This window comes from Dryobates pubescens, unplaced genomic scaffold (genome assembly GCF_014839835.1).
Source record: "Dryobates pubescens isolate bDryPub1 unplaced genomic scaffold, bDryPub1.pri scaffold_150_arrow_ctg1, whole genome shotgun sequence".
NCBI classification, from domain to species: Eukaryota; Metazoa; Chordata; class Aves; order Piciformes; family Picidae; genus Dryobates; species Dryobates pubescens.
In genome coordinates this window covers 2999-17470 of record NW_026530741.1, presented here as the reverse complement: position 1 = coordinate 17470, position 14472 = coordinate 2999, and the positions used below count along the sequence as shown (strand labels likewise).

Below are 14472 nucleotides of genomic sequence, written 5' to 3'. Positions count from 1 at the left end.
GGGGATGAGGATGAGGGGAGGGGATGGGGATGAGGGGAGGGCAGGGGATGGAGGTGATGGGAGAGGCAGAGGGTAGGGGATGAGGATGAGGGGAGGGCAGGGGATGGAGGTGATGGGAGAGGCAGAGGGTAGGGGATGAGAGGAGGGGATGAGGATGAGGGAAGAGGTAGAGGGCAGGGGATGGGGATGAGGGGAGGGGATGAGGATGAGGGGAGGGCAGGGGATGGAGGTGAGGGGAGAGGCAGAGGGCAGGGGATGAGGGAAGAGGGGAGGGCAGGGGATGGAGGTGATGGGAGAGGCAGAGGGCAGGGGATGAGGGAAGAGGGGAGGGGATGAGGATGAGGGGAGAGGCAGAGGGCAGGGGCTGAGGGGAGCGGGGAGGGCAGGGGATGGAGGTGATGGGAGAGGCAGAGGGTAGGGGATGAGGGGAGGGGATGAGGATGAGGGGAGAGGCAGAGGGCAGGGGCTGAGGGGAGCGGGGAGGGCAGGGGGGGCCGCTGGGAGCGCGGCGCGCAGCGGCGCTGCCGGCTCGCTAAGCCCCGCGGCGCCGGCGCCTCCCTCCCTCCCTCCCTCCCTCCCCCCCTCCCCCCACCCCGGGCAGACAACGAGGGGGACTGGGCCGACCTGTCGCGGGCGCTGAAGCTGGTGAAGGAGCTGATCTCGTCCATCAACGAGGAGGTGCACACCAGCGAGATGAACGCGCGGCTCTGGGACGTGTACCGGCGGGTGGACGGCAGGGCCAAGGTGCAGCTGCCCTGGGAGAGCCGCGCCGGCGTCTTCGGCAGGGACGAACTCCTGCGCCGCAAGCTGGTGCACAGCGGCTGCCTGCTCTGGAAGACCGCCGCGGGGCGCTTCAAGGGTGAGCCGCGGAGAGGGGAGGGGGAAGGGGCGGGGAGAGGGTGGGGCTTGGGGGCGGGGAAGGGTGGGGAGGAGGGGAGAAGGGGAGGGGGGAAGGGGGGAAGGGGAGAGGAGGGGAGGGGAGGGGAGAAGGGGAGAGGGGGAGGGGAGAAGGGAGGAGTGGAGGGGAGAAGGGAGGAGAGAAGGGGAGGGGAGAAGGGGAGGAGTGGAGGGGAGGGGAGAAGGGGAGGAGTGGAGGAGAGAAGGGGAAGGGAGAAGGGGAGGGGAGGAGTGGAGGGGAGGAGGGGAGGAGGGGAGGGGAGGGGAGAAAGGGAGGAGTGGAGGGGAGGGGAGGAGTGGAGGGGAGGAGTGGAGGGGAGAAGGGGAGGGGAGGAGGGGAGGAGAGAAGGGGAGGGGAGGAGTGGAGGGGAGAAGGGGAGGGAAGGAGGGGAGGAGTGGAGGGGAGGGGAGAAAGGGAGGAGTGGAGGGGAGGGGAGGAGTGGAGGGGAGGGGAGGAGTGGAGGAGAGAAGGGGAGGGGAGAAGTGGAGGGGAGGAGTGGAGGGGAGAAGGGGAGGGGAGAAGTGGAGGGGAGGAGTGGAGGGGAGGGGAAGAGTGGAGGGGAAGAGTGGAGGGGAGAAGGGGAGGAGTGGAGGGGAGGGAAGAAGTGGAGGGGAGGAGGGGAAGGGAGAAGGGAAGGGGAGAAGGGGAAGGGAGGAATGGAGGGAAGGAGGGGAGGGGAGGAGGGGAGGGGAGGAGGGGAGGGAAGAAAGGGAGGGGAGAAGGGGAGGGAAGAAGGGGAGGGGAGGAGTGGAGTGGAGGAGTGGAGGGGAGAAGGGGAGGGCAGGGGACGAGGATGCTGGGAGAGGTGGAGGGCAGGGGATGGGGATGAGGATGAGGGCAGAGGTGGAGGGCAGGGGATGGGGATGAGGATGAGGGGAGAGGTGGAGGGCAGGTTTGCAGTGTGGCACCCCCCAGCCCCTCCCCAACCCCAGCTCTCCCTCCCCAGACGTGCTGGTGCTGCTGATGACCGACGTCCTCATCTTCCTCCAGGAGAAGGACCAGAAGTACACTTTCCCCATGCTGGTGAGCTGGGCTGGGCTGGGCTGGGCTGGGCTGGGCTGGGCTGGGCTGGGCTGGGCTGGGCTGGCTGAGCTGGGCTGGGCTGGGCTGGCTGGGCTGGGCTGGGCTGGGCTGGGCTGAGCTGGGCTGGGCTGGGCTGGCTGAGCTGGGCTGGGCTGGGCTGAGCTGGGCTGGGCTGGGCTGGGCTGGGCTGGGCTGGGCTGGGCTGGCTGAGCTGGGCTGGGCTGGGCTGGGCTGGGCTGGGCTGGCTGAGCTGGGCTGGGCTGGGCTGGGCTGGGCTGAGCTGGGCTGGCTGAGCTGGGCTGGGCTGGGCTGAGATGGGCTGGGCTGGGCTGGGCTGGGCTGGGCTGGGCTGGGCTGGGCTGGGCTGGGCTGGCTGAGCTGGGCTGGGCTGGGCTGGGCTGGGCTGGGCTGGGCTGGCTGAGCTGGGCTGGGCTGAGCTGGGCTGGGCTGGGCTGGGCTGGGCTGGGCTGGCTGAGCTGGGCTGGGCTGGGCAGTGCCACCCCACCAGTGCTGCCCCATTGCCACCCCTCACATCCTAAGATCCTATGTCAGAGTGGCTGGAGAGCAGCCAGGCAGAGAGGGACCTGGGGGGGTATTGGTTGACAGTAGGCTGAACATGAGCCAGCAGTGTGCCTATCAAGAGCTTGAGGGCTGGGGGCAGGAGGGAGGGGGCAGGGCCAGGCTCTGCTCAGCTGCAGCCTGGCACAGGCCCAGGGGCAGGGGATGGAAACTGCAGCCCAGGAGGTTCCACCTCGACAGGAGGAGGAACTTCTGCCCTGGGGGGGTCCCAGAGGCCTGGCCCAGGCTGCCCAGGGGGGTGGTGGAGTCTCCTTCCCTGCAGCCTTTGCAGCCCCCCCTGGCTGTGCTCCTGGGGGCCCTGTGCTGGGCTCTGTGCTGCTGCTCTGGCAGGGGGCTTGGGCTCCTTGGATTCAGTCTGGAGAGGAAAAGGCTTCCAGGAGACCTTCTGTGGCCTTCCAGGGGCTGCAGGAGGCTGCAGGAAAGCTGGGGAGGGACTTTGGAGGGGGTCAAGGAGGGAGAGGACTGGGGGGGGATGGAGCACAACCAGAAGTGGGGAGACTCCGCTTGGCTGTGAGGAAGAGGGTGGTGAGAGCCTGGCCCAGGCTGCCCAGGGAGGTGGTGGAAGCCTCAGCCCTGGAGGTGTTTAAGGCCAGGCTGGAGGTGGCTGTGAGCAGCCTGCCCTGGGCTGAGCTGTCCCTGCCCATGGCAGGGGGCTTGGAACTGGCTGAGCCTTGAGGACCCTTCCTGGGGGCTTGGAGCTGGCTGAGCCTTGAGAACCCTTCCAGGGGTGCTTGGAGCTGGCTGAGCCTTGAGGACCCTTCCAGGGGGCTTGGAGCTGGCTGAGCCTCGAGGACCCTTCCAGGGGGCTTGGAGCTGGCTGAGCCTTGAGCTCCCTTCCAGCCCTGCCAGCTCAGTGACTCTAGGAAAGTCCTCCTCTGAGCACAGCCTGAGGGAGTTGGGGTTGTGCAGCCTGGAGAGGAGAAGGCTCCCAGGAGACCTTCTGGTGGCCTTCCAGGCTCTGCAGGGGACTCCAGGAAAGCTGGGGAGGGACTTTTGAGGGTGTCAGGGAGGGACAGGACTGGGAGGAGGGGAGGATGGAGCACAACCAGGAGCGGGGAGATTCAGATTGGATGCGAGGCAGAAGTTCTTCCCTCCGAGGGGGGCAGGAAGGGGAGGCTGGGGGAGGAAACATCAACCCACCACAAACTCCCACACCTTTTCCTCACCCCCCCCCCAAGGACAAGCCAGCTGTCATCTCCCTGCAAAACCTGATTGTGAGGGACATTGCCAACCAGGAGAAGGGAATGTTCCTGATCAGCGCCGCGCCGCCGGAGATGTACGAGGTCCACGCCGCCTCCCGCGACGACCGCAACAACTGGATGAAGGTCATCCAGCAGGCAGTCAGCCTGTGAGTGCCCCTCCTCCCCCCTCCATCCTCACCCCCAACCCTCTCCCCACCCTTGGGAGCTGCCCGTGGAGCTGGGCTGGGGGAGGACTGCAGGGTCAGAAGGTGGTTAGGGGTCGGAAGGGACCTCGCTGAGACGTAGAACCGGAGAGCGGCCAGGGCTGGAAGGGAGCTCAAGGCTCAGCCAGCTCCAAGCCCCCTGGAAGGGAGCTCAAGGCTCAGCCAGCTCCAAGCCCCCTGGAAGGGTCCTCAAGGCTCAGCCAGCTCCAAGCCCCCTGGAAGGGTCCTCAAGGCTCAGCCAGCTCCAAGCCCCCTGGAAGGGAGCTCAAGGCTCAGCCAGTTCCAAGCCCCCTGGAAGGGAGCTCAAGGCTCAGCCAGCTCCAAGCCCCCTGGAAGGGAGCTCAAGGCTCAGCCAGCTCCAAGCCCCCTGGAAGGGAGCTCAAGGCTCAGCCAGCTCCAAGACCCTGGAGAGGGAGCTCAAGGCTCAGCCAGTTCCAAGCCCCCTGGAAGGGAGCTCAAGGCTCAGCCAGCTCCAAGCCCCCTGGAAGGGAGCTCAAGGCTCAGCCAGCTCCAAGCCCCCTGGAAGGGAGCTCAAGGCTCAGCCAGTTCCAAGCCCCCTGGAAGGTAGCTCAAGGCTCAGCCAGTTCCAAGCCCCCTGGAAGGGAGCTCAAGGCTCAGCCAGTTCCAAGCCCCCTGGAAGGGAGCTCAAGGCTCAGCCAGCTCCAAACCCCCTGGAAGGGAGCTCAAGGCTCAGCCAGCTCCAAGCCCCCCTGGAAAGGGAGCTCAAGGCTCAGCCAGCTCCAAGCCCCCCTGGAAAGGGAGCTCAAGGCTCAGCCAGCTCCAAGCCCCCCTGGAAAGGGAGCTCAAGGCTCAGCCAGCTCCAAGCCCCCTGGAAGGGAGCTCAAGGCTCAGCCAGTTCCAAGCCCCCTGGAAGGGAGCTCAAGGCTCAGCCAGTTCCAAGCCCCCCCTGGGAGGGAGCTCAAGGCTCAGCCAGCTCCAAGCCCCCTGGAAGGGAGCTCAAGGCTCAGCCAGCTCCAAGCCCCCTGGAAGGGTCCTCAAGGCTCAGCCAGTTCCAAGCCCCCTGGAAGGGAGCTCAAGGCTCAGCCAGTTCCAAGCCCCCTGGAAGGGTCCTCAAGGCTCAGCCAGTTCCAAGCCCCCTGCCATGGGCAGGGACAGCTCAGCCCAGGGCAGGTTGCTCACAGCCAGCTCCAGCCTGGCCTTAAACATCTCCAGGGCTGAGGCTTCCACCACCCCCCTGGGCAGCCTGGGCCAGGCTCTCAGCACCCTCATGGGGAAAGACTTCTTCCTCACATCCAATCTCAATCTCCCCATTGCCAGTTTTGCTTCATCCCCCCCAGTCCTCTCCTTCCTTGACCCCCTCCAAAGTCCCTCCCCAGCTTTCCTGCAGCCCCCTGCAGCCCCTGGAAGGCCACAGAAGGTCTCCTGGAAGCCTTCTCCTCCCCAGCCTGAATCCAAGGAGCCCAAGCCCCCTGCCAGAGCAGCAGCACAGAGCCCAGCACAGGGCCCCCAGGAGCACAGCCAGGGGGGGCTGCAAAGGCTGCAGGGAAGGAGACTCCACCACCCCCCTGGGCAGCCTGGGCCAGGCCTCTGGGACCCCCCCAGGGCAGAAGTTCCTCCTCCTGTCGAGGTGGAAGCTCCTGGGCTGCAGTTTCCATCCCCTGCCCCTGGGCCTGTGCCAGGCTGCAGCTGAGCAGAGCCTGGCCCTGCCCCCTCCCTCCTGCCCCCCAGCCCTCAGCTCCTGAGAGCCTTTCAGCAGCTCCCTCTCAGCCTTTCTTCTCCAGAGGAGCCCTGGGGCAGGCTGTGGCTGGTGGGAAGGGATGCTTGAGGCAGGCCTGGATGTGGCCCTTTGGGCTTAGGTTCAGTGGCCACGGTGGGGTCGGGTTGCTGGTTGGACTGGAGGCTCCTGGAGGTCTTCTTCAACCCAAGGGTGGCTGTGGTGGGGTGGCCTTGGGGAGGTCCTGGGCCTCATCCCCACCTCACCTCCCACCTCCTGCAGCTGTCCCAGCCGCCAGGACTTCCCCCTGATCGAGACGGAGATCGAAGCCTCCCTGCGCAAGCTGAAAGGTGACTGCTGCAGGGGGGGTCCCCAGCCCTGCCCCCCCAGGCCCCTCCATCCCTTTTTATCCCTCTCTCCCTTCCCCAGCCCTGCTCATCCCCAGCCCTGCTCCTCCTCTCCTCTTCCACCTCTCTCTTTCCCCTTCCCCATAGTTGCTCCTCCTCCCCTCCCCATCCTGTTTCCTCTTCCCCATCCTTACTCCTCCTCTCCTCTTGCATCTCACTCTTCCCCCTTCCCCATCCCTGCTCCTCCTCTCCTCTTCCACCTCTCTCTTTCCCCTTCCCCATAGTTGCTCCTCCTCCCCTCCCCATCCTGTTTCCTCTTCCCCATCCCTACTCCTCCTCTCCTCTTGCATCTCTCTCTTCCCCCTTCCCCATCCTTACTCCTCCTCTCCTCTTGCATCTCTCTCTTCCCCCTTCCCCATCCCTGCTCCTCCTCTCCTCTTCCACCTCTCTCTTTCCCCTTCCCCATCCCTGCTCCTCCTCTCCTCCCCATCCTGGCTTCACCTTCCCGGTCACTGCTGCTGCTCCGCTGCTGGCCGCGGGCTCCCCCTGCTGGCTGCCTGCCGCGGGCTCCCCCTGCTGGCTGCCTGCCGCGGGCTCCCCCTGCTGGCTGCCTGCCGCGGGCTCCCCCTGCTGAGTGCCGGCCGCGGGCTCCCCCTGCTGGCCGCCTGCCGCGGGCTCCCCCTGCTGGCTGCCTGCCGCGGGCTCCCCCTGCTGAGTGCCTGCCGCGGGCTCCCCCTGCTGGCTGCCTGCCGCGGGCTCCCCCTGCTGACTGCCTGCCGCGGGCTCCCCCTGCTGGCTGCCTGCCGCGGGCTCCCCCTGCTGGCTGCCGGCCGCGGGCTCCCCCTGCTGACTGCTCTGCCGCCCCCAGACCGCCTGCTGCAGCAGGACCGCAAGATCTCAGCGCTGCTGGAGGAGAAGGTTTTGCTCTTCGCCGACCTCCTGACCCTGGCCAGCGGCTGCCAGGAGCAGGCTCCGGCCCTGGCCCCCCGAGGCCTCTTCCGCTCCGACTCCGGAGAGGCTTCCCGGGGGGAAAGGTTGATGCAGGATGCCATCAGGGAAGGTAGGGATTGGGGTGGGGTGGAGTTGATGGGGTTGGGTGAGAAGGGGTGGGGTGGGATTGATGGGGGGTGGGATGGGATGGGGTGGGATGGGATGGGATGGGATGGGGTGGGGTGGGGTGGGATGGGATGGGGTGGGGTGGAGCTGATAGGATGGGATAGGGTAGGGTGGGGTGGGATGAGGTGGGATGGGATGAGGTGGGATGGGATGGGGTGGGCTGGGATGGGATGGATGGGATGGGATGGGGTTGATGGGATGGGGTAGGATGGGATGGATGGGGTGGGATGAGGTGGGATGGGATGGGATGGGGTGGGGTTGATGGGATGGGGTGGATGGGGTGGGGTGGGGTGGAATGGAGCTGATAGGATGGGATAGGGTAGGGTGGGGTGGGATGGGGTTGATGGGATGAGGTGGGGTGGGATGGATGGGGTGAGATGAGGTAGGATGGGATGGGGTGGGGTGGGGTGGGGTGGGGTGGGATGGGGTGGGATGGGGTGGGATGGGGTGGGGGTGGGATGGGGAAACTGAGCAGCAGCGGGGCTGGGGCTACATCTGATGCTCTGGGATGCTTTGGGATGCCCTGGGATGGGGATGATCCGGGATGGGGATGCTTTGGGATGCCCTGGGATGGGGATGATCCGGGATGGGGATGCTTTGGGATGCCCTGGGATGGGGATGATCCAGGATGGGGATGCTTTGGGATGCTCTGGGATGAGGATGATCCAGGATGGGGATGCTTTGGGATGCTCTGGGATGAGGATGATCCGGGATGGGGATGCTTTGGGATGCTCTGGGATGAGGATCATCCAGGATGGGGATGCTTTGGGATGCTCTGGGATGAGGATCATTGGGATGGGGATGCTTTGGGATGCTCTGGGATGAGGATCATCCAGGATGGGGATGCTTTGGGATGCTCTGGGATGAGGATGATCCGGGATGGGGATGCTTTGGGATGCTCTGGGATGAAGATCATCCGGGATGGGGATGCTTTGGGATGCTCTGGGATGAGGATCATTGGGATGGGGATGCTTTGGGATGCTCTGGGATGAGGATCATTGGGATGGGGATGCTTTGGGATGCTCTGGGATGAGGATCATCCAGGATGGGGATGCTTTGGGATGCTCTGGGATGAGGATGATCCGGGATGGGGATGCTTTGGGATGCTCTGGGATGGGGATGATCCAGGATGGGGATGCTTTGGGATGCTCTGGGATGAGGATCATTGGGATGGGGATGCTTTGGGATGCTCTGGGATGGGGATGATCCAGGATGGGGATGCTTTGGGATGCTCTGGGATGAGGATCATTGGGATGGGGATGCTTTGGGATGCCCTGGGATGGGGATGATCCAGGATGGGGATGCTTTGGGATGCTCTGGGATGGGGATGATCCAGGATGGGGATGCTTTGGGATGCTCTGGGATGAGGATCATTGGGATGGGGATGCTTTGGGATGCTCTGGGATGAGGATCATCCAGGATGGGGATGCTTTGGGATGCTCTGGGATGAGGATCATTGGGATGGGGATGCTTTGGGATGCTCTGGGATGAGGATCATCCAGGATGGGGATGCTTTGGGATGCTCTGGGATGAGGATCATTGGGATGGGGATGCTTTGGGATGCTCTGGGATGAGGATCATCCAGGATGGGGATGCTTTGGGATGCTCTGGGATGAGGATGATCCAGGATGGGGATACTTTGGGATGCTCTGGGATGGGGATGATCCAGGATGGGGATGCTTTGGGATGCTCTGGGATGAGGATGATCCAGGATGGGGATGCTTTGGGATGCTCTGGGATGAGGATCATCCGGGATGGGGATGCTTTGGGATGCTCTGGGATGAGGATCATTGGGATGGGGATGCTTTGGGATGCTCTGGGATGAGGATCATTGGGATGGGGATGCTTTGGGATGCTCTGGGATGGGGATGATCCATGATGGGGATGCTTTGGGATGCTCTGGGATGAGGATCATCCAGGATGGGGATGCTTTGGGATGCTCTGGGATGAGGATGATCCGGGATGGGGATGCTTTGGGATGCCCTGGGATGGGGATGATCCGGGATGGGGATGCTTTGGGATGCTCTGGGATGGGGATGATCCAGGATGGGGATGCTTTGGGATGCTCTGGGATGAGGATGATCCAGGATGGGGATGCTGTGGGATGCTCTGGGGTGGGGATGATCCGGGATGGGGATGCTTTGGGATGCTCTGGGATGAGGATGATCCAGGATGGGGATGCTTTGGGATGCTCTGGGATGAGGATCATCCAGGATGGGGATGCTTTGGGATGCTCTGGGATGAGGATCATTGGGATGGGGATGCTTTGGGATGCTCTGGGATGGGGATGATCCAGGATGGGGATGCTTTGGGATGCTCTGGGATGAGGATGATCCAGGATGGGGATGCTTTGGGATGCTCTGGGATGAGGATCATTGGGATGGGGATGCTTTGGGATGCTCTGGGATGGGGATGATCCAGGATGGGGATGCTTTGGGATGCTCTGGGATGAGGATGATCCAGGATGGGGATGCTTTGGGATGCTGTGGGATGCTGTGGGATGAGGATCATCCAGGATGGGGATGCTTTGGGATGCTCTGGGATGAGGATCATTGGGATGGGGATGCTTTGGGATGCTCTGGGATGAGGATCATCCAGGATGGGGATGCTTTGGGATGCCCTGGGATGAGGATCATCCAGGATGGGGATGCTTTGGGATGCTCTGGGATGAGGATGGTCCAGGATGGGGATGCTTTGGGATGCTCTGGGATGAGGATGATCCAGGATGGGGATGCTTTGGGATGCTCTGGGATGAGGATCATCCAGGATGGGGATGCTTTGGGATGCTCTGGGATGAGGATGATCCAGGATGGGGATGCTTTGGGATGCTCTGGGATGAGGATCATCCAGGATGGGGATGCTTTGGGATGCTCTGGGATGAGGATCATCCAGGATGGGGATGCTTTGGGATGCTCTGGGATGAGGATCATTGGGATGGGGATGCTTTGGGATGCTCTGGGATGAGGATGATCCAGGATGGGGATGCTTTGGGATGCTCTGGGATGAGGATGATCCAGGATGGGGATGCTTTGGGATGCTCTGGGATGAGGATGGTCCAGGATGGGGATGCTTTGGGATGCTCTGGGATGAGGATCATCCAGGATGGGGATGCTTTGGGATGCTCTGGGATGAGGATGATCCAGGATGGGGATGCTTTGGGATGCTCTGGGATGAGGATCATTGGGATGGGGATGCTTTGGGATGCTCTGGGATGGGGATGATCCAGGATGGGGATGCTTTGGGATGCTCTGGGATGAGGATGATCCAGGATGGGGATGCTTTGGGATGCTCTGGGATGAGGATCATCCAGGATGGGGATGCTTTGGGATGCTCTGGGATGAGGATCATTGGGATGGGGATGCTTTGGGATGCTCTGGGATGAGGATGGTCCAGGATGGGGATGCTTTGGGATGCTCTGGGATGGGAATGCTCTGGGAGGGCGAAGATCTGGGCTGCCCCAGGGTGGTGCCAACTCCGGGATGCTTTGGGGTTCTCTGGGACGCTTTGGGGTGCTCCAGGTGGGGAAAGAGAGGCAGGAGGAAGGGGCTGGGCTGGGGTCCCCAGCAGGATGGTTGCTGGGGGACTCATCCTGTGCTCTCCCCCTCCCCCAGTGGAGTGTCTGAAGGAGATGTTCACCAGCGCCGGGCGCGAGCGGGACCACAGCAACCTCCCCGAGGCCGACAGCTGCCCCAGCCCCGGGGCCAGCAGTAAGAGAGGGGCCAGGGGGCACCTGCCCCGTGCCAGCTGGGCACAGGGGGGGGTGGGGGGGGGTGGGATTTGGGGTCCCCCAGTGGGGCTCAGCCCCCTCTGGTCTCTCCCTGCAGATGGTGACTCCGGCAGCTTCAACGGCTCCGTGGAGCTGTGCAGGACGGATTCGGACGGAGGGCAGAGGGTGAGGGGGGCACAGCCTGGGGCACAGCACAGGGGGCACAGCACAGGGGGCACAGCCTGGGGCACAGCCTGGGGCACAGCACAGGGGGCACAGCACAGGGGGCACAGCCTGGGGCACAGCCTGGGGCACAGCACAGGGGGCACCCCAGGGGGCACAGCCTGGGGCACAGCCTGGGGCACAGCCTGGGGCACAGCACAGGGGGCACAGCCTGGGGCACAGCACAGGGGGCACAGCACAGGGGGCACAGCCTGGGGCACAGCACAGGGGGCACAGCACAGGGGGCACAGCCTGGGGCACAGCACAGGGGGCACAGCACAGGGGGCACAGCCTGGGGCACAGCACAGGGGCACAGCACAGGGGGCACAGCCTGGGGCACAGCACAGGGGCACAGCACAGGGGGCACAGCCTGGGGCACAGCACAGGGGGCACAGCCCAGGGGGCACAGTCTGGGGCACAGCACAGGGGGCACCCCAGGGGGCACAGCACAGGGGGCACAGCACAGGGGGCACAGCCTGGGGCACAGCACAGGGGGCACAGCACAGGGGGCACAGCACAGGGGGCACAGCCTGGGGCACAGCACAGGGGGCACAGCACAGGGGGCACCCCAGGGGGCACAGCCTGGGGCACAGCCTGGGGCACAGCACAGGGGGCACAGCCTGGGGCACAGCCTGGGGCACAGCACAGGGGGCACAGCACAGGGGCACAGCCTGGGGCACAGCACAGGGGGCACAGCACAGGGGGCACAGCCTGGGGCACAGCACAGGGGGCACAGCACAGGGGGCACAGCACAGGGGGCGCAGCCTGGGGCACAGCACAGGGGGCACAGCACAGGGGGCACAGCCTGGGGCACAGCACAGGGGGCACCCCAGGGGGCACAGCACAGGGGGCACAGCACAGGGGGCACAGCACAGGGGGCACCCCAAGGGGCACAGCACAGGGGGCACAGCACAGGGGGCACCCCAGGGGGCACAGCCTGGGGCACAGCCTGGGGCACAGCACAGGGGGCACAGCCTGGGGCACAGCCTGGGGCACAGCACAGGGGGCACAGCACAGGGGGCACAGCCTGGGGCACAGCACAGGGTCACAGCACAGGGGGCACAGCACAGGGGGCACCCCAAGGGGCACAGCACAGGGGGCACAGCACAGGGGGCACCCCAGGGGGCAACCCCAGGGCGCACCCTAGGGCATAACCCAAGGGACACTCCAGGGCACACCCCAAAGGAACACCCCAGGGAGCAATCTAGGGCACAACCCAGGGGGGCACCAGAGGGGAGACCACAGGGCACACCCCAAGGGCACACCCCAGGGCACAACCCAGGCCACACCCCAGAGGGCACAGCCCCTCCCCCCCCAGGGTCACTGCTGTCTCCTTGCAGGACGGCAATGGCAACCAGGTGCTGCAGAGGGTATCCCAGGAGGTAAGGAGGGCACCCGAGTGCCCCCAGCCCCCCCCTGGCAGGGCACAAGGTGCCCCATGTGTCCCTACCCTTGGTGCCCCCCACCCCTGCTGACCCCCACCCCGTCCTGTGTCCCCTCCCCCCCTCCCCCAGGAGATCAACCAGCGCCTGGTGAACCTCTACAGCCTCCTGCATGGGCTCCAGGTGGGTGGCACCGGGGGGGCACACACACAGGGATGGGGGGGGGGACACACAAGGGGGCACCTGCCCTGCCCACATCCCTGTGCCAACATCTCCCTGCCCACCCCCTGCCTGTGTACAGCCCTCTGCCCACATCCCCCTGCCCACATCCCCCTGCCCACCCCTGCCAACACCTTTCTGCCCACCCCTTGCCCACCCCCCTGCCTGCATCCCCCTGCCCTCCTTCCTGCCACACACATCCCCCTGCCCACATCCCTCTGCCCACTCCCTGCCCACCCCTTGCCCAGCCTCTGCCCATGCCCTGCCCAGCCTCTCCCCACATCCCCCTGCCCGCATCCCCCTGCCCACTCTTGCCACCATCCCCTGTGCCCATATCCCTCTGCCCACCCCTGCCCACATCCCCCTGCCCACACCCCCTTGCCCACCCCTGCCACCATCCCCCTGCCCACTCCCTGCTCACCCCATCACCCCTTCCCTCACCCCCCTGCCCTCCTTCCCTCTGCCCATCCACCTCCCCCATGCCCACCCCTGTGCCCACCCCATGCCCACCCTGTCACCCATGCCCCTTCCCTCACCCCTCTGCCCTCCTTCCCTCTGCCCATCCACCTCCCCTGCCCACCCTGTGCCCACCCCATCACCCACACCCCTTCCCTCACCCCCTTGCCCTCTTAACCTCTGCCCACCCCCCCTCCCCCATGCCCACCCCTGTGCCCACCCCATGCCCACCCCATCACCCACACCCCTTCCCTCACCCCCCTGCCCTCTTTCCCTCTGCCCACCCCCCTCCCCGTGTCCACCCTGTGCCCACTCCATCACCCACACCCCTTCCCTCACCCCTCTGCCCTCCTTCCCTCTGCCCACCTCCCTCCCCCTGTCCACCCCATGCCCACCCCTGTGCCCACCCCATCACCCACACCCCTTCCCTCACCCCCTTGCCCTCTTAACCTCTGCCCACCCCCCCTCCCCCTTGCCCTCTTAACCTCTGCCCACCCCCCTCCCCCATGCCCACCCTGTGCCCACCCCATGCCCACCCTGTCACCCACACCCCTCCCCTCACCCCTCTGCCCTCCTTCCCTCTGCCCACCCCCCTCCCCCTGCCCACCCCATGCCCACCCCTGTGCCCACCCCGCAGGCGGTGGTGAGCCAGCAGGACACCCTGCTGGAGCTGCAGCTGCAGGAGGGGCAGGAGAAGCCAGGCTGCCGCCGGGGGTCCGCCCCGACCCCCACCGAGCCGGCGGCCAGCCCCTCGCCGGGGCGGGCCGGGGAGAAGGTCGGCAGCACGGAGCTGGCGCTGCTGCAGCGGCAGCACAGCCTGCTGCAGGAGGAGCTGAGCCGCTGCCGCCAGCTGTGCCAGGAGCGGGCCCAGGACGCCACGGGGCTGGAGCAGAGGCTGCGGGAGAGCGAGCGGGAGCGAGCCCGGCTGGAGAGGGAGCTGGAGGAGAGCCGCAGGGAGCTGGCGGCGCTGCGCCACGACGCCGGCGGCCGGGCGCGGCGCGGCCTGGACCCGCGGCGCCGCAGCCTGCCGGCAGGGGACGCTCTCTACCTCAGCTTCACCCCGCCGCAGGTAGCCGCCGCCGGCGGCCGCGGGAGCGGGGCAGGGCTCAGCACAGCTGGGGCTGGGGGCACGCAGGATGTGGGCACTGCCGGCTCACCCCAGCTGGGTTGGGGGCTGGGGGCACACAGGATGTGGGCACTGCTGGCAGGAGTGGGGCAGGGCTCAGCACAGCTGGGGCTGGGGGCACACAGGATGTGGGCACTGCTGGCAGCAGTGGGGCAGGGCTCAGCACAGCTGGGTTGGGGGCTGGGGGCACACAGGATGTGGGCACTGCTGGCAGGAGTGGGGCAGGGCTCAGCACAGCTGGGGCTGGGGGCTGGGGGCACGCAGGATGTGGGCACTGCCGGCTCACCCCAGCTGGGTTGGGGTCTGGGGGCACACAGG

At 65.9% G+C, this 14472-nt stretch overlaps 1 protein-coding gene across 1 annotated transcript; it reads left to right on the top strand.

Annotated features, from left to right (window-relative positions):
• Nucleotides 1–597: 597 nt before the first annotated feature.
• On the top strand, nucleotides 598–14097 carry ARHGEF2 (Rho/Rac guanine nucleotide exchange factor 2; the record flags this gene model as incomplete). The annotated part of the gene is made up of 10 exons (XM_054179377.1): nucleotides 598–859; nucleotides 1845–1921; nucleotides 3679–3848; nucleotides 5863–5930; nucleotides 6796–6987; nucleotides 10655–10750; nucleotides 10868–10935; nucleotides 12312–12353; nucleotides 12486–12536; nucleotides 13666–14097. Coding segments are annotated over exons 1-10 (1362 nt in total), but the record flags the coding sequence as incomplete, so codon positions are not given.
• Between the last annotated feature and the right edge of the window lie 375 nt (nucleotides 14098–14472).